Source organism: Mobula hypostoma, chromosome 15 (genome assembly GCF_963921235.1).
Source record: "Mobula hypostoma chromosome 15, sMobHyp1.1, whole genome shotgun sequence".
NCBI classification, from domain to species: domain Eukaryota; kingdom Metazoa; phylum Chordata; class Chondrichthyes; order Myliobatiformes; family Myliobatidae; genus Mobula; species Mobula hypostoma.
This window is the reverse complement of record NC_086111.1, coordinates 2,707,611-2,726,916: the sequence shown is the minus strand read 5'-3', so window position 1 is coordinate 2,726,916 and position 19,306 is coordinate 2,707,611. Positions and strand designations below refer to the sequence as shown.

Genomic DNA, 19,306 nt, shown 5'->3' with positions numbered 1-19,306 from the left:
GTAGGGACAGGTGTAGCACTTGCACTTACAGGGATAAGTGCCGGGTGGGAGATCCGTGGGGAGGGACGTGTGGACCAGGGAGTTGCAGAGGGACCGATCCCTGCGGAAAGCAGAGAGGGGTGGAGAGGGAAAGATGTGTTTAGTGGTGGGGTCCTGTTGAAGATGGTGGAAGTTGCGGAGGATAATGTGCTGGATCCGGAGGCTGGTGGGGTGGTAGGTGAGGACAAGGGGAAATCAATGATGCCCTCACCCGCATCTCCTCCATTTCCCGCACTTCAGCCCTCACCCCATCCTCCCGCCACCACAACAGGGACAGAGTTCCCCTTGTCCTCACCTACCACCCCACTAGCCTCCGGATCCAACACATTATTCTCCGCAACTTCCGCCACCTTCAACAGGACCCCACCACTAAGCACATCTTTCCCTCTCCACCCCTCTCCGCCTTCCGCAGGGATTGGTTCCTCTGCGACTCCCTGGTCCACACGTCCCTCCCCACGGATCTCCCACCCGGCACTTATCCCTGTAAGCGCAAGTGTTACACCTGTCCCTACACCTCCTCTCTTGCCACCATTCAGGGCCCCAAACAGTCCTTCCAGGTGAGGCAACACTTCACTTGTGAGTCTGTTGGGGTCATCTATTGCATCCGGTGCTCCCAGTGCGGCCTCCTCTACATCGGTGAGACCCGACGCAGATTGGGGGACCGCTTCGTCGAGCACCTCCGCTCCGGCCGCCACAACAGACAGGATCTCCCAGTAGCCACCCACTTCAACTCTGCTTCCCATTCCCATTCGGATATGTCCATACATGGCCTCCTCTACTGCCACGATGAGGCTGAACTCAGGTTGGAGGAGCAACACCTCATATACCATCTAGGTAGTCTCCAGCCCCTTGGTATGAACATAGAATTCTCCAACTTCCGGTAATTCCCTCCCCATCCCTTCCCCTATCCCTATGTCACTCTGCCCCTCCCCCAGCTGCCTATCACCTCCCTCATGGTTCTGCCTCCTTCTACTACCCATTGTTTTCCTGCCTATCACCTCCCTGCTTCCCCTCCTCCACCCCTTTATCTTTCCCCTTACTGGTTTTTCACCTGGGACCTACCAGCCTTCTCCTTCCCACCCTCCCCCCACCTTCTTTATAGGGCCTCTGCCCCTTCCCTCTACAGTCCTGACAAAGGGTTCCGGCCCGAAACGTCGACTGATCTTTTCCACAGATGCTGCCCAACCTGCTGAGTTCCTCCAGTATGTTGTGAGTGTTGCTTTGACCCTAGTATCTGCAGAGTATTTTGTGTTTGGGAAATGAACCTAGTCAGGTGTCAGATCTCTCATTGGGAAAGCATTTTGGAGTTAGTGATCACAACTTCATCTCCTTCACCATAGTGCTGGAGAGGGATAGGAGCAAACAATTTGGGAAAACATTTAATTGAGGTAGGGGAAAATATGATGCTATTAGGCAGGAACTTGGGAGCATAAATTGGGAGCAGATGTTCTCAGGGAAATGCACGGCAGAAGTGTGGCAAATGTTCAGGGAATATTTGCATGGAGTTCTGCATAGGTATGTTCCATTGAAAGGACTGTAGGGTAAAAGAACCATGGTGTACAAAGGACGTAGAAAATCTAGTTAAGAAGAAAAGAAAAGCTTACAAAAGGTTCAAGAAACCTTGGTCGGAAAAAAGTGTTCCCCTTCACAAACTTCTGTCACCTGCCATTTCATTCCCAATAGCAGATCAAGTATCGCACCCTCCCTCGTTGGTTTTGTACGTACTGATGAGCGAAACCTGCCTGAACACAGCTGACAAACTCTATCCCATCTCATCCTTTACAGTATGGGATTCCCAGTCAATGTAGGAACAACTTCCCAGTCAATATGTTTTGTGATCTTCACAATCCATTGCAGGATGAATTTTTATCCTAATAATATCAGTCAAATTCAGATCCAAATCCTACAGGTCAAAGGGCCAAGTGCCATCCGAATCTCTAAACCTAACAGATTTTTATTTCAATAATTATCTTTCCTTTAATATTTTTCCTTGTTTATTTGCTAAGCTCACTCAGCTGATTTCTGTCAATGTCTCTCTTTCTCTTAGAAGACAACTATATAGTTCCCTACTATGATAAGTTGGACTCTTGACCTGAAATCTACCTTGTTATGATCTTGCACCTTATTTACCTCACTGCATTTCCTCTATGGCTTTTACACGTAATTCTGTATTGTTATTTATTATGGACTGTGTAATCATCTGATCTGATTCAGCACTATGCAAGAAAGGCTTTTCTCTGTATCTTGTGCCAGTAACAATAAACCATTGAACCAACCACACCACTAACCAATCACAAATACCCACACTTCTGAGGTTAGCAGATAATTTGCCTGCGCTCTTGATGAATGCATTCTGAGGAATTCTGTATGGGATATGCTGACTCTACCATAGATGGGCAGATGGAACTTGATTGGAGGAGTAGGTGACTGGACTGGAATATCTTGCACTCCTTTTTACTGTTCGTGCTTAGCTTCCACGTTGTCCAGCTGTAGGATTTCAATGCCTTCCCAGATGTTCTTTCTCCACTTTGATCTGTTACAGGCTCAGGACTTTAATGTGTCTAACAGGTTGATACAATCTTTAAAGGTTTGCTCCATCCTTCAGGAAAGTTCTTGCTATTCTGTAGGACAGAAGAAGGAAATTGTTTCAGAAGTTTGGTGTTAGTCAGAATCAGGTTCATTATCACTGACCTGTGTCGTGAAATTTGTTGTTTTGCAGCATCAGTACTGTGCCATACATAAAAATTACTCTGTTACAACAAAAAATATAAAAGAAAATTAAAAAGTGCAGAATGAGCAAAATAATGAAGTGGTGTTCATGGGTTCGTGAAATCTGATGGCACAGGAGAAGATAGCGTTTAAGACATTGGGTGTGTATGTTGAGGCTCCTGTGCCTCCTTCTTGATGACAGTGATAAGATGAGGGCATGTCCTGGATGCTGAAGGTCCTTAATGATGGACGCCCCCTCCCTGCAGCACCACCTTTTGAAGAAGTCCTGATGATGGGGAGGGTTGTTTCCCAGATGGAACTAGTTGAATCTACAACATCTGCAGTCTTTTTCAATCCTGTGTGTTGGAGCCTCTATTCTAGTTAGTAATATAACCAATGAGAATGATCTCCACAGTACAGCTGTCAGAATTTACTAGTCTTTGGTGACATACCAAATCTCCTCAATATACATAATACTCCTAGTATGGTCTAACCAGTCCTTTGTAACATAATGTCTCAAATTTTATATGTTATGTCCAGACCAATGAAGACAAGCGTGCCACATGTCCTCTTTTCCACCCTCTCTACCTTCATTGCCATTGTCAGGGAACTATGGACTTGAACTTTTCTGTTTATTGTCTCATGCCTGACTGTACTTATACCCTGCTGTATAGAGATACAGAATCGCAAGAGATTACCAATGCTGGAAATCTGGAGCAACATTCAAAAAATATAGGAGGAAATCAGCAGGACAGGCAGCATCTATGGAGGGAAATAAATATCTGATACTTTGGACTGAGGCGCTTCATCAGGACTGGAAAGAATGACGGCAGAAGCCCGAATAAAAGGTTGGAGTGGGGGGGAGCACAAGATGGCAGCTGATAGGTGAATCCACTTGAGAGGACAAAGGTGGGAAAAGGGAATGATGTGAGAAGCTGGGAGTGGTAAGTGAATTGACTGAAAAAAAGGAATCTGATAGGAGAGGACAGCAATCCAGGGAATAAAGGGAAGGAGGTATGGAACCAGAAGGATGAAGGTGTGGTCATTCGAGGTCATCGAAGAGGAAAGAGAGCTAAAGGGGACAGAGGGATAAGGGAAAACAAAAGGGTGGTGGAACAGAGGGAAGCAGACGGAAGTTAGAGAAATTGATCTTCATGGCTTGGTCTGTGTGTGGAGGTATGGACTCGGTCATTTGCTGAGAAGTTGCAAGTAGATGTGAACATTGTTACAGCATTAGCAGAATTCTCCAATTCTGACCTATTGACTTCCTGCAGTGACGTTCTGGGGCTGGGCAGATTGACCCTCAATAATCACACCCATCTTCCTTTACATGAACTATTGGAGTATTTTGGAATGGGAATGGGAATTGAAAGGATTTATTATTGTCACATCATCAAGATGCAGTGAAAAGCTCATCTTGCCTGCTGTTCAGATTATAATGGATGTTTATAATTACTATCACGATTATCTCTGGATGGGAACCAGAGTGATAGGTCCAATAACAGGGCTGGAAGACATAGAGCAATTTTTGTCATGATATTTTGAAAATAAATAGTTGGAAATAGGCCAGTAGTTCACCACAAGCAAGTATCTGTTTATACAAATAAATGGGTTTAATATGAAGAAATAATTGATTTAATGACTGAATCAGAAATTGTAATGACCAGAATGGCACGAACACAAAAATATTCCAGTTTCCAGCACTGGTGGCCTTTGTGCCTCTGCTTGTTTGTTGACATTAAAGGATATAGGAAGAAGGCAGAAGAATGGGGGTGAGAGAGGGTTAATAAATCAGTCATGATGAATAGTATGTCTTATAGTCTTACAATGGGCCAGTTGGTATACAGATAGCATGTATGAGGAAGGATAGCCAGGGCAAAAGACATTCTGTAAGTGCAGTCAGTTGAGTGGGTTGAAATTTGTCTATTTTAATGTGAAATGTATCATGAACAATGGTGATGAATATAGAACATAGGTCAGTACAAGGAACTATGATGTTGTGAACTTTACAGATACTTGGCTATCAGAAAATCAGGGATGTCTGTTGGATGTTCCAGGGTTTAGCTGTTAAGAAAGGACAGGGAGGGAGGTGGTATTGCTAATCAGGGATAGTATCACGCCTGCAAAAAAGGAGACAATCTGGAGTCAGAGTGGCTGGAAGTAAGAAAGAGGAAGAGAGTAATTACTCTATTGGGAGAGTTCTATAGATCCTCCCTCCCCCCTCCCCGATAGCAACAGAGGCACCAAGGAACAGATCGGGAGGCAGATTTTGGAAAGGTGCAAAAATAACAAGGCTGCTATCATGGGTGACTTCAACTTCCCTAATATTGAATATTGCAAAAGGTGTAGATGGGACGGAATTTGTTAGGTGCATCCAGGAATGGATTTCTGACACAATATGTAGACAGGCCAAATGGAGGAAAGCCATATTGGGTCTGATACTGGGCAATAAACCAGGTCAGATGTCAGATCTCTCAAGGGGAGAGCACTTCTGAATAGTGACCACAACTCCTTGGCCTTTACCACAGACTTGGAGAGGGATAGGAGCAGACAGTATGGGAAAGTATTTATTTAGAGGAGGAGAAAGTATAATACCATTTTGCAGGAACTTGGGGAGCATAAATTGGAAAAAAATATATAATATATACATAACATCTATAGAAACAAATATATGGAGGTTGTTCAGAGAGCACTTGCACTGGATGGATTTGTCCCATTGAGCAGAGAAAGGTGAAAACAAACGTCTAAAGAAGAGGAAGAAGTATAATGAAGGTATAAAAAGCAAGAATCAGACAGGAATCTTGAGAATTATAAGGCATCCAGGAAGGAGCTTATGAATGGACTTAGGAGAACTAGAAGGGGACATGAGAAGGCCTTGGTGGGATAGATTAAGGAAACCCCAAAGTGTTCTAGGGAATTATAGACCAAAGTTTATCAAAGTATATTTATTATCAAACTATGTATGCAGTATACAATCTTGAGATTTGTCTTCCCCAGAGACAGCCACAAAACTAAGAAAACCAAAGAAAAACATCAAATTCCACCCAGCACCCAGAAGCACAAAAAAAAACAAATCATGCAAACAGCAACAAAAGAAAACCGAGGGAAAAACCACAAAATATAAAGTTCATGGAATATAAAATTCCTGAAACCCTCGTAGAGACAGCAAAATGCCAGATCGCTCAATCAGCCCGAAAACACACCACCAAAATGGAGACCACAGGCTCCAACAGAAGCAAAACTACATTGGAAAGAAAACGAAGACATAAAAGAAATAGTTTTGTGAACCGTCTAAAGGATGTCACCCTTGGTCGCGTTGTTCGTGATGTCATCTTCTTCTATTGCATCTTACATTGATTGTGAGGTCAAGTCCAATTTATTGTCCTCGGGAATTACGCAATAGTTTCATGTCAGTAGGGTAGAGGCTGACCTTAGCCTGTTCATACATGCTTCCAAGTTTTTGTATCTTCTGCCCGATGGAGGGGGGGAGTGGGGGGGGAAGAAGGAATGTCCAGGATGGGCGGAGTTTTTGATGATGCTGACTGGTTTACTGAGGCTGCAAAAAGCATAGACAGAGTCTATGGAGGGGAGGCTGGTTTCTTTTATTTATTTATTTATTGAGATACGGCGCAGAATAGGCCCTTCTGGCCCTCTGAGCTATGCCACCCAGCAATCCCCCAATTTCGTCCTAGCCCAATCACAGTTGAATTTACAATGACCAATTAACCCACCAATTGGTACATCTTTGGACTGTGGAAGGATCTGGAGCACCCGGAGGAAACCCGGGGGAGAAGGTACAAACTCCCGTGTCACCAGTACTGTAAAGCGTTGTGCTATCCACTACGCCACTGTGCCACCATCGTTTCCATGATGTGCTGAGCTGTGTCCATCACTGACTGCAGTTTCTGGTAGCCGTGGGAAGAGCAGTTGTTGGACAAAGCCCTGATGCAACCGGATAGCATTCTTTCTGCAGTGCATCAATAAGCATCAGCAAGGGTTGATGGAGAAAAGTCCAATCCTTTAGCCTCCTGAGGTAGATATGTCAGTGAACTTTCTTGGCCATGACATCTATACAGTTGGGCCAGAACAGTTTATTGGTGATGTTCACTCCTAGGAACTTGAAGTTCTCAACACCATTAATGAAAACAGGAGCATGTTTACTGCTCCCCATTGACTCAACTCAATGGCCGGATCTTTTGTTTTGCTGATATTTATAAGAATCAGTCACTCTCACCTCATCTGTAGACTCCAGCTTTTTGCTCTATAATTGAAGGGGCCTGGAGCCAAGTAGTCCTGGTGTAACCCAAAACTGGGCATCAGCGGCCAGGTTGTTGGTGACTTAGATATTAATGGGCACCCTGTTCATCTCTTCTGGAAGCTGTTTCAGCTCAGGTCAATCTTCCACCTGCCGTGGTCAGAGGCCGCAGCTCTTGGCTCATGGAGTCCACTGCCTCTTCTCCCGCTGTCATTCCCCTTCAACAGCACGGATTGAAGATCTTGCCATGCACACTCCTTGGTAGAGGAAAGTCCTGAGCAGCCACATTGTATAGTTTTCTTTTAACTAATCTCTGGAAATCCAGTAATGAGAAAATGGACTAAATATATTATTATTAAATACTTTACTGGCAAAAGTGAGAGACCTATAAACTCATTAACCAAGTAACTAATTCCATCATGCTTCACTACTGGCCTTGCTATACGGATTGTACTTTAAACTATTTAGATTGCAAAAGTTTTCTAAAACATCTGTATTTGCTTTAAAAATACAGGTTGTTTACCTTACCATATTCTGCCAGGACATCCCTACCTGGCAACGGTAAGAAAAATGTCAACGCTACTGCTATTTATTAACAGAGTGCTGAATAAAATCTATGACTTGCTTTTCAGCACAGCATTGTTCAAAATGAAGACCATGTTGTCCTATTTTTTATTAATTTCAATTCCTGTATTGATATCCTCTGATTTCATCATAAGAGAAGTAGACCATCATAAGGTAATCTACAACTTATACCATGACCTCTTGATATTCTTCTTAATTCAAAGAATGATTACTTTAACTGTTTCTTTTTCAGACTGAATATGTAAATTCTTCGTCAAATATTTTGAAGCTGTCGCAAAGAATGCTTAAGTTATAGAGCAGTAAATCTGTGCATGTGAAATTTCTCTTTCATTTAATCACTGTGCAATGTGTTCTCAAGAGAAATAGAAAAGGATTAAATCTTGATCATAGATTTCAAACCGCTGAATTTTTTTACAAAGACAATCATACTGTACTTTTTGCTCATGACAGCTGAAATTATTTTCTAAACATTAAGCCTTGTATTAAAGGAAGGCCTCAGTACAGATAATATTTTCACAATGAATTTGCATGCAAGGGTAAACTAATTCCCAGTCTTTGTCTTAGTTTATAACATTATAGCCACTGTACAATGTCTTGTTTGATTCAATGTCACGTTCTGCTTCAATTCAATGTAAGTTTTATCTCTTGCTTTGGAGTCTATGTTCTATTGGCAGCACCAATCAGCAGTTCAGGAAGATTATTACAGTAAAAAATCAAAGATTAAAATTCCAATACTACACATGTAATTATGGTGATGGTGTGGAGCATACATGATAGCATGTTAAAGGATAGTACCAGAAACCCAAATTATAATCTAGAGATTCAATTAGTTCCAGAATTATCTACTTTTATTTCAGATTCTTCGTTTCTGCAGTTTTCTTCTTTTTAATTACTGAAGAGATGTGACTGATTTTTTTGCAGAAGTGTCAACAAGTCAAGGACTCTGATGTATCATGGGCCTAGACAAACAAACTAGGGATCAGAGTTCAAATTCCAACATGGAGTGAGGAATTTAAAATCAGCTGATAATCTGGAATGTTAAAAAAACTGCTCATTTGACTCATAGAGATGTACAGTACAGAAACAGGCCTTTCAGCCCATCTAGTCCATGCTAAAACCATTTAAACTGCCTCGTCTCATGTCCTGCACCTGGACCATAGCCTTCCATACCCCTGTATTCCATGTACCTATCCAAACTTCACAACACCACTTGTGCTGGCAGCTCATTCCACACTCTCGCAACCTTCTGAGTGAAGAAGTCTCCCCTCATGTTCCCTTTAAGCTTCTCACCTTTCACCCTTAACCCATGAACTCTGGTTATAGTCCCACCCAACCTCAGTGGAAAAAGCCTGCTTATATTTACCATATCTATCCCCTCATAATTTTATATACCTCTATCAAATCTCCTCTCAATCTTCTGTGTTCTAAGCCGTGCAGTCCTAACCTATCCAATCTTTCCTTCTAACTCAGGTCCTCCAGACCTGGCAACTTGCTGATAAATTTTCTCTGTTCCCTTTCAACTTTATTTACATCTTTCCTATAGGTAGGTGACCAAAGCTGCACACAATACTCTAAATTAGGCCTCAACAATGTCTATACAACTTCAACATAGCATCCCATCTCCTGTACTCAATACTTTGATTTATGAAGGCCAAAGTGCCAAAAGCTTTCTTACGACCCTATCTACCTGTGACGCCACTTTCAATGAATAACGGTCCTGTATTCCCAGATCCCTTTGTTCTACCACATTCCTCAGTGCCCTACCGTTCACCAGGCAAGACCTACCCTGGTTGGTCCTACCAAAGTGCAACACCTTGTACTTGTCTGTATTAAATTCCATGGGCCATTTTTCAGCCCACTTTTCCAGCTGGTGCAGATCCCCCTGCAAGCCATGATAGCCCTCCTTACTATCCACTACACCCCTAATCTTGGTGTCATCTGCAAATTTGCTGATCCAGTTAACCACATTATCATCCAGATCAATTATAGAGATGACAAACAACAAAGGACCCAGCACTGATCCCTGTGGCCCACCAGGAGTCAGAGGCCTCCAGTCAGAGAGGCAACCCTCTACTACCATCCTCTGTCTTCTCCCACATTCTCCCAATGTCTAATCCAATTTACTAACTTATCTTGAATGCCGGGTGACTGAACGTTCTTGACCAGCTCCCTCGCGGGACATTGTCAAATACCTTACTAAATTCCATGCAGTCAACATCCACTGCCTTACCTTCATCTACTTTCCTGGTAACTTCCTCAAAAAACTCTATATGTTTGGTAAGGCATGGTGTACCATGCACAAAACCATCCCTAATCAGTCCATGTCTGTCCAAATACTTACAGTATATATCCAGTCCCTCAGAACACCTTTCAACAACTTTCCCTCAACTGACGTTAGACTCATTGGCCTATAATTTCCTGGTTTATGTTTGGAGCCTTTTTCAAACAGCAGAACAACATTGGCTCTCCTCCAATCCTCTGGTACCTTCCCATCACTGAGTATTATTTAAATATCTCTGAAACAAAACATAAAAGCAGAATATTTTTCATTTGAAGTGTGTTGGTGTTCAGAGGGACCTGGGCCCCAACAACTTCTACATTGGCCTCCCTTAGGATCAGAGGGAACTCCTTGTCAGGCCCTGGGGATCTATCCATTCTGATTTACCTCAGGGAAGCAAACACCTCCTTGTCTGTAATCCATACAGGGTCCATGAAGTTGATGCCCTGATGCCCCTTTGCCTCACTTCTATAGACTCTGTGACCATCTCCTAAATAATTACACATGCAAAGTAGTTTTTTAAGATCTCCCCCATGTGTTTTGGCTCCAGACGTGGATTACCATTTTGGTTTCCTGGAGGACCAACTTCATCTCTTGCTGTCTTTTTGTTCTTAACATACCTGTAGAATCTCTTAGGATTCTCCCTCTCCTTATCTGCCAGAGCAACTTCATTCCTTCCTTTAGCCTTCCTGATTTCTTTCATTTTGTTAAAAATGATGGCAATCCTATTAGATTGAGGTGAGTGAGGAAGATAGGCTGAAGGTGGGGAAGTGGGAATGATGTAACAGGCTGGGGCAGAGGGGAAAGATAGAAGTGACAAAGGATTGAAGAAACTGGAATCTGATAGGAGAGGGCAGTGGGCCATGGAATAAAGGAAGGAGGTGAGGATGTGTTCCATACGGAAGAATGTGCAGTTGATAGACATTTCCTCCTTCAAGTACCAACCTCACCGCCTTCTCTTTACTCATGGTCCACTATCCTCTCCTATCAGATTCCATCTTCTTCAGCCTTTCCTCCCTTCCACCTATCATTTCCCAGCTTCTTACATCATTTCCATTCTCCTTCTCCCTTACCTGACAAACAGCAAACACGGCTCCCCTCCCATCACCCAGCACCTGGATCTACCCATCATCCACCAGCTCTCACTCCACCCCTTCCTCCCACTTTTTATACTGGATCTCTCCCCCCCCCCACTTGATTCCAGCCCTGAAGAAGGGTCTCGACCCAAAGTATTAACTGCCTATTTCCCTCCATAGATGTGGCCCCAGCACCTTGTGATTTGCTCCAGATTTCCAGTATCTGCAGTCTTTTTTGCGTTTTCCTGGAGTTTCTGTCACCAGCAGGTTTTAACAATAATTCTAAGTATTTTTTACAACCACAAGTTCCCAGCTATCAGTAAGAGGAGACCTGTGCAATCTATTTTATAACAGAGGAACAAAAACTTTACAGGACAGTACACTGCTTTGTTTACCTTCCTAAAAACAAAAATGTCTTTTCTGTGAGATGTAACTGATTCCAATTACCTCTATGTATAACTTGTGTGCATAATGCAAGTATATGGTAATATTGACATGTTTGTTAATCTTTTCTTGGCCGGGAACAGAAGAGGAGCATAGTGGACCCCAGAACAGTAAGTTTGATTTCTCTGACATTATCTATTTCATTAAGTATGTCCATTCAATTTCATTATGCTGGGTCATAATATTTCTTCCAGTTCCCTTCTTTCTCTGTATAATGATTTGATTGGATTTATTTTAATCATTTTATACCATTCAAACTCCGTCACCATTCATAATAAAGTTGTTGGGGAGGGTTGTCCAGAGTGGTACCAGGACCTATCACCCACAGTGCCCCAGTGTGCTCGTGCCTGATGTAGAAGGCAGGATGAACCAAACAGATAAAGTCAACATGGCACTGCTGATACACAGCGATGTTTCACAGGCAACTCACAACTTTACAAGGTTGTATGGAAGACTGGCTGTTGCCCATGCTGCAAGTCTCCCCTCTCCACGACACCAATGTTGTCCAAGGGAAGGGCACTAGGACCCATACAGCTTGGCACCGGTGTTGTCAAACAGCAATGTGTGCTTAAGTGCTTTGCTCAAGGACACAACACGCTGCCTCAGTCAAGGCTCGAACTAGCAACCTTCAGATCACTAAACCAACGCCTTAACCACTTGGCCACGCACCAACACACAATTGTGCACTATTGTGCAGTTTTATAAGAAAATCAACTGGTAAATTGTTCCAAGCATCCTGGATAACTTGCCAGAGTTCTTTTGCAGACTTTGTCCGTCTCCTTTGCTTCTGTTTCTCCAGGTAATCCCAGACAGACTCAATGATGTTGAGAGCAGGGCTAGTGGAGTCCATACAACCTGAAACCACATAAAAAATCTAGGGTGCCTAAGACTTTTGCACAGTCCTGTACAGGGTGCCACCGTAGTGCAGTTGTTAGTGTGACACTATTACAGCTCGGAACATTGCAATTCAGAGTTCAATTCAGGTGTCCTTAGTAAGCAAGTTTGGACAATCCTTTTCATGTGCACATGGGTTTCCTCCAGGTTCTTCCCACAGTCCAAAACATACCGGTTAGTAGGTGAATTGGTCATTGTAAATTGTCCCGTGATTAGGTTCGGGTTGATTCGGTGGGTTGCTGGGTGGTGTGGCTCAAAGGGCCGGTTCCGTTCTGTACACCATTATTGACAGGAGGCTCGGTAGCATTAGCAACAGAGGGATCTGAGGGTCCAGATACATCGCTCCCTAAAAGAGACCACATGGGAATAAACGATGTGTGTGTCATGCTTGCCTTCATTAGTTGAGACATTGAGTTGAAGAACCAACAAGTTATATTAGAGGTTTATAAAACTCTGGTTCAACTACATTTAGAGGATTGCATTCATATCTGATCACTTCATTATAGGAGGGACGTGGGGACTTTGGAGATGGTGTTGAGGATATTGTCTGGTTTGGAGGATCTGTGCTTTGGGGAGAGGTTGGCCAAGATGGGCTGCTTTCTTTCGAATCTGAAGGGAGATTTGATAAGTTTATAAACTATCTGAGGCATAGATGGACAACTGATATCTTCACACAGGATTGAAATATCTACTACTAATATTTCAGGTGAGAGGGAGAAGGTACAACGGTGATTTGTAAAGCAAGCTTTTTAAAAATAGAGTGGTGGGAGCCTGGAATGCACTGGAAAATGTGGTGGTACAGACAGGTAGCATAGGAGAATTTTACGCACATGAATATTCAGAGGAGGAAGGGATATGGCCAATGTGTGGGCAAGAAGGATTAGATCAATAGGTCAACGGCAGATGCAATTCCAATGGCTCTTCACACGGCTTTAGACCTCCTGAACAACACAAACACTTATGTCAGGATGCTGTTCATCGACTATAGCTCAGCATTTAATGCCATCATTCCCACAATCCTGATTGAGAAGTTACAGAACCAGGGCCTCTGTACCTCCCTCTGCAATAGGATCCTTGATTTCCTAACCGGAAGACCACAGTCTGTGCAGATTGGTGATAACATCTCCTCCTCGCTGACGATCAACACTAGTGCACCTCAGGGGTGTGTGCTTAGCCCACTGCTCTACTCTCTATATACACATGACAGTGTGGCTAGGCATAGCTCAAATACCATCTATAAATTTGCTGATTTATAGATCAATATTTATTTATTTATTTATTTATTTATTTCCCTTCTACTTTATGTATTGCATTGAACTGCTGCTGCTAAGTTAACAAATTTCATGTCATGCTGGTGATAATAAACCTGATTCTGATTCTGATTCTGATTAATTGGGACACATTGGTTGAATTAGTTCAGCACAACATCATAGGCCAAAGGGCTGTCCTGTTCGATATTCTACGTTCTAGCTCATCATAGTTGAAATTATTGGAATCATTTTTAAATGTTTGCAGAATTTTCAAATAGATGAAATCACTCAAAGTTTAATTATCAACACCTTAAAATATGAGCAAATTATTAAATCATCAAAATGAAGTAAAGTAACTCTCCTATCTGTTAACATTTTCCACAATCCAGCCCAGACAAATAAATAATTTTGTTATTTGTGCAGCAGTCATGTCCAGTGTAAAGCTGAAGGGCTGATTGCAAAGTGCATCTGCCCCTCTGTATGTTACCGCTGCTATAATCATTGATTGTCAATCCATTAGATTCATCTTGATTGGTGCTCTTTACTTCTAACGTTTCCATTGATAACAATGCAATGATTTACTTCTGATCTTTCTAGTTTTTTTTTCTCAGTAGTTCTCATTGAAACATTCTCCATCCCACATCCCACCCTCCTAACCCCCACCACCCACTCCACCTTCTGATCTCCTTCAGCATCGGAGGGAGCTTGAAATCTACAGCATGAAGATCGATTCCAAAGTAACCTCACGGTTTGCTCACAATGTGATAATTAGCCGGGTGGTAAATCGAGCTGATGCGTCCAGGGAGGCCTTCTTCGAGATAGACCTACCCTCGACAGCCTTTATCACCAACTTCAGCATGTGCGTATCCGCTTATTCAGTTTAGTTTACTAATAAGCTTAAAAGAGGTACTCGGCAGCAATTTTATATTATTAAACATAGTAAAACCAGTATGCAAGGCATACTTCACTGTATCTTGTACATCTGACAACTATAAAGTAATACCAATACCAAAAATATGATCAAGGTTAATTTAAGGAGCAATAAAAATCTGAAGAATCTATTAAACATATTTATAGCAGGGATAATTTATATATTCTTTGAGAAAGTGTTACTTGCTGTGTCTAAATGCTTCATATGTAAGTTTGATATCTAAAGTGAAGAAAAAGAATCAAAAAGAACTCGGAATTTTCTGCCTAAGGAGTTTATTTTATAAGAGTGGATTGTGGCACCGCTATAAGCCTAGTTGAGAGGTTTGGCTTTTTTTTAGTAAATCATAGTAGCTTGTGATCATTGTTACTAAATATACCATTCATAACATTCTCTGACAGACGAGTAACAAAACCATTGTTGCTGGTTGCCTATTCACTGTTAAATTTGTGAAATTGCCAGATCTATTGATAAACAGTTTAGGATTCAGGGAAACTTACAATTATATTTCTGATATGATATTTTTAATTAATTGAGTTTGTTTTTTTAGAAGCTGCCCTCAGTGTTTTTATTCTGGTGAATTACTGAGGGAACAGCACTGGTGACAAACTATCAGTTACATTAAATGGTGTGTGAACAGCCACAAATAAAATTGGAAATGGTAGAGATTTGTAAGAAGATGACGCATTGCGTCTTACGGATCACTGTGATCATGGAATACAGGCAGCTGAGCAGTCAAAACCATGACATTAGTAATTTGCTTGGTACTTGCCTTATTCCAATCCTCTGCTAGGAAGCAAAAAGCACTGGTATCATGGGCAAGTAGTTTGGTTTCCTATTACATTAGTGGGACCTCAATGACATTTGAAGTCATTTTCAGACCTGAAGAGGTCCAGATGGTGAGAAGGAAGGAGAACCAATCAAGCTTATTCGGTCACTTTTCCTTGTGGCTCTCGCGATGAAGAGGAATGCTGTAGCAGTTGATGCAAGTAAAACTTTGAACACGCTTGCCCTGGACCATCTACTCCCTCTCAGGAGATGCCCTCAAAACTCCCTACTTTCATTATGCCGGAAGGGGTCTGGAGACCATAGACCACTTTCTCTTTGCCTGCCTGCAACTGAAGGCTGGAAACATAGGAATGAGGCCTAATGGATATCATCACTGAAAGCATGCTGCTACATCTGACAGGGGAGAACTTGACCTGCTATAAATCACTATAAAAATGCATTCACTCCCCTAACTAATTTTCTGAAAGAAGGATTTCTCCCAACTAGACATTCAGAGTCATTAAAAAATGCTGAGTCATATTGTGTTCAAAGCCAAGAATGTGGTTTTCAAATTACATATTGTTGTTGCTTTACAAATATCGACTGGCCACAGTGAAAATGACCTCCTGGTTAAACAGCTCAATGTGCTCTGCAAACAAAATCCTTCTCTTTGCAATTCCAGGAAAAGTCAAGACCCCTTGTTCGTCAAACACATCGTACCGCAGATTCAATTCAGACTCAAAAAATGACTGCATTAGTTTTATTTAATTAGTAAATAATGGATTATATTGGAGATGTTAAATATCTTGGGGTGATGCTGACCTTTAAACCATTAAAATTCCATTAATTAATATTGAGTTTCAAACTAAATATACTTTCTCTGACTTTCGGTGTTTCAAAAGTCCATATTTGTTTGTTGTAACTCTCCCTGTGGCCTTCAGCAGCTGCAGCCTTCCACAGCTTCTGGGATCATTTTATATTTGCTTCCTATGTACAGTACTCTGTTTTGCAAGTTGTAACCAGAGATTCTGCCAAATCACAAACATGGCCTTATCATGAATTCTTCACAGATCATGTTTGTTACTTATTTATTTATTCAGTGGTCCTTCAAGCCACACTGTAATGATTTACAATGGCCAGTTCATCTACTCATCTGGGAGAGGAAACCAGAGCACCCCGGGGAAGATCCACCCACTCCTCGAGGAGGAATTACACAGACTCCTGACAGGGGACACCGAAATTGAACTCTGAACTCCAACTGTAATAGTGTCCCACTAACTGCTAACATTTGCGCTCCATTCCCAAAAACATCTGCTGTTTGCAATGGACAGAAACTTTTGGGTGTATCACTGCTTTCCGGTCCTGATGAAAGGTTTCGGCTTGAAGCACCGACTGTTTATTCCCTTCCATAGATGCTGCCTGACCTGCCGAGTTCCGCCGGCATTTAGTATGTGTTGCCGGGTGCACCATTACTTTGCAACATCAGTTTTGTCACCCTTACTTTTTATTGGTATTCATCTAAATTAGAGGGGGTAAATTAGAGAAGCTTTTCTGCAACAGAAAAGAATCTTGGCTGGGTCAAGATGAGAGGAAGGTTAAAGCACGTCAACTTAAACAAAGGAGTGAGATGGAGATGGGGTGGAGCTTCGTGCTCATGGAAAATAGAATGGAGGAACAGACTGTTACCATCAGCTGAGAGAAACATATTTCACAGTGGCAGTCAGACTGTTGAGAACAGAAAAATGGCTCGTTCAGAGCCAACAGAGGAACGCATCTACAGTATATGGTCAAATATTCTCAATTTCTCCTCAAGAAATTATCAGAATTTCCAGATATTTTCTAATTAGCTTTTAGCTCTAATAAAGAACAGTTTAGTACAGGAACTATTTCCAGCTATTTGAGAAAACATTGGCTCATTCATTATATCACTATAACCCAGAGTACTGAGGGAGGTTGTTGAAGAGATAATGGATGCATTGGTCATGATCTTTCAAGAATCACCTGATTCTGGCACGGTCCCAGAGGACTGGAAAATTGCAAATGTCACTCCACTCTTCAAGAAGGCAGTAAGGCAAAAGAGAGGAAATTATAGACCACTTAGCCTAACCTCAGTGGTTGGGAGAATATTGGAGTCCATTATTAAGGATGAGATTTTGGGGTACTTGGAGACTAATGACAAGATATGTCAAATTCAGCATGGTTTCTGTAAAGGGAAATCTTGTCTGACAAATCTGTTAGAGTTTTTCGAGGAAGTAACAACCAGGGTGAACAAAAGAGAGGTAGTGGATGTCATTTACTTGGATTTTCAGAAGGCATTTGATAAGGTGCCTCACATGAGGCTGCTTAACAAGATAAAATCCTATGGTGTTACAGGAAAGATACTGCCATGGATAGAGGAATGGCTGACAGGCAGGAGGCAACGAGTGAGAATAAAGGGTTTTCTGGTTGTCTGCCAGTGACTAGTGGTGTTCCTCTGGGGTCAGTATTGGGACTGCTACTTTTCATATTGTTTATCAGTGAATTAGATAGTGAAATTCATGGCTTTGTGGCAAAGTTTGCAGATGATACAAGGACAGGTGGAGGGGTAGGTAGCGGTGTCTGAGAAAGGCAGCATCCATTACTAAGGACCTCCAGCACCCAGGGCATGCCCTTTTCTCACTGTTACCATCAGGTAGGAGATACAGAAGCCTGAAGGCACACACTCAGTGATTCAGGAACAGCTTCTTCCCCTCTGCCATCCAATGCCTAAATGGACATTGAACCCTTGAACACTACCTCACTTTTTAAATATATATTATTTCTGGGGTTTTTTGCATGATTTTAAATCTATTCAATATACATATACTGTAATTGATTTACTTATTTATTATTATTATGTTCTCTCTCTCTGCTAGATTATGTATTGCATTGAACTGCTGCTGCTAAGTTAACAAATTTCACGACACATGCCGGTGATAATAAACCTGATTCTGATTCAGCTGAGGAAGCAATGAGATTGCAGCAGGATTAGACAAATTGGAAGAATGGGCAAAAAAAGTGGCAGATGGAATACAGTGTTGGGAAATGTACAATAATGCATTTTGGTAAAAGAAACAATAGTGCGGACTATTATCTAAATGGGGAGAAGGTTCAAACATCAGAGGTACAGAGGGACTTAGAAGTCCCCGTGCAAGACTCCTAGAAGGTTAATTCGCAGGTTAAGTCTGTAGTAAAAAAGGCAAATGCAATGTTGACATTTATTTCGAGGGGAATAGAATATAAAAAGAATGCTAAGCCTTTATAAGTCACTAGTCAGGCTGCAGTTGAAGTATTGTCAACAGTTTTGGGCCCCATATCTCAGAAAGGATGTGTTGTCATTGGAGAGACTCCAGAGGAGGTTCACAAGGGTAATTCCAAGAATGAAGGGGTTAACATATGTGGAGTGTTTGGCAGCTTTGGGCCTGTACGCACTGGAATTTAGAAGAATGCATGGGGATCTCATTGAAGCCTACTGATTGTTGAAAGGACTAGATAGGGTGGTTGTTTCCTCTGGTGGGGGTAACCACAACGAGAGGGCACAGCCTAAAAATTGAAAGGCAACCTTTTAGAACAGAGGTAAGGAGGAATTTTTTTAGCCCAAGAATAGTGAATCTGTGGAATGCTCTGCCACAAACTGCAGTTGAAGCCAAGTCCATGGGTATATTTAAAGTGGAAGTTGGTAGACTCCTGATTGGTCAGGGTATCAAGGGATATGGTAAGAGAGCAGGTGTGTGAGGTTGAATGGGATCCAGGTTCAGCCATGATGAAATGATGGAGTGGACTCGATGGGATGAATGGCCTAATTCTGCTCCAATGTCTTATGGTCTTATGAACCCTCCTTCTGTTTCTATAATCTATATTGTTAAATTTAAAACTGAAAAATGTTATAACACCGAATTAGATCAGAATCAGAATCAGGTTTACTATCACCGGCATGTGACGTGAAATTTGTTAATTTAGCAGCAGCAGTTCAATGTAATACATAATCTAGCAGACAGAGAGAGAAAATAAATCATAATAATAAATTAAATAAAACTAATAATAAATAAACAAGTAAATCAA

At 41.9% G+C, this 19,306-nt stretch overlaps 1 protein-coding gene across 2 annotated transcripts in view; it reads left to right on the top strand.

Annotated features, from left to right (window-relative positions):
• Positions 1–7,619: 7,619 nt before the first annotated feature.
• LOC134356643 (inter-alpha-trypsin inhibitor heavy chain H3-like) overlaps positions 7,620–19,306 on the top strand; it is a 133,599-nt gene continuing 121,912 nt past the window's right edge. For both annotated transcript variants that reach the window (XM_063067616.1, XM_063067615.1), the window contains exons 1-3: positions 7,620–7,741; positions 11,470–11,496; positions 14,223–14,389. In XM_063067616.1, the coding sequence (XP_062923686.1) occupies positions 7,652–7,741; positions 11,470–11,496; positions 14,223–14,389 (284 nt within the window). In that variant the 5' untranslated portion in view covers positions 7,620–7,651. The remainder of the gene's footprint in view (positions 7,742–11,469; positions 11,497–14,222; positions 14,390–19,306) is intronic.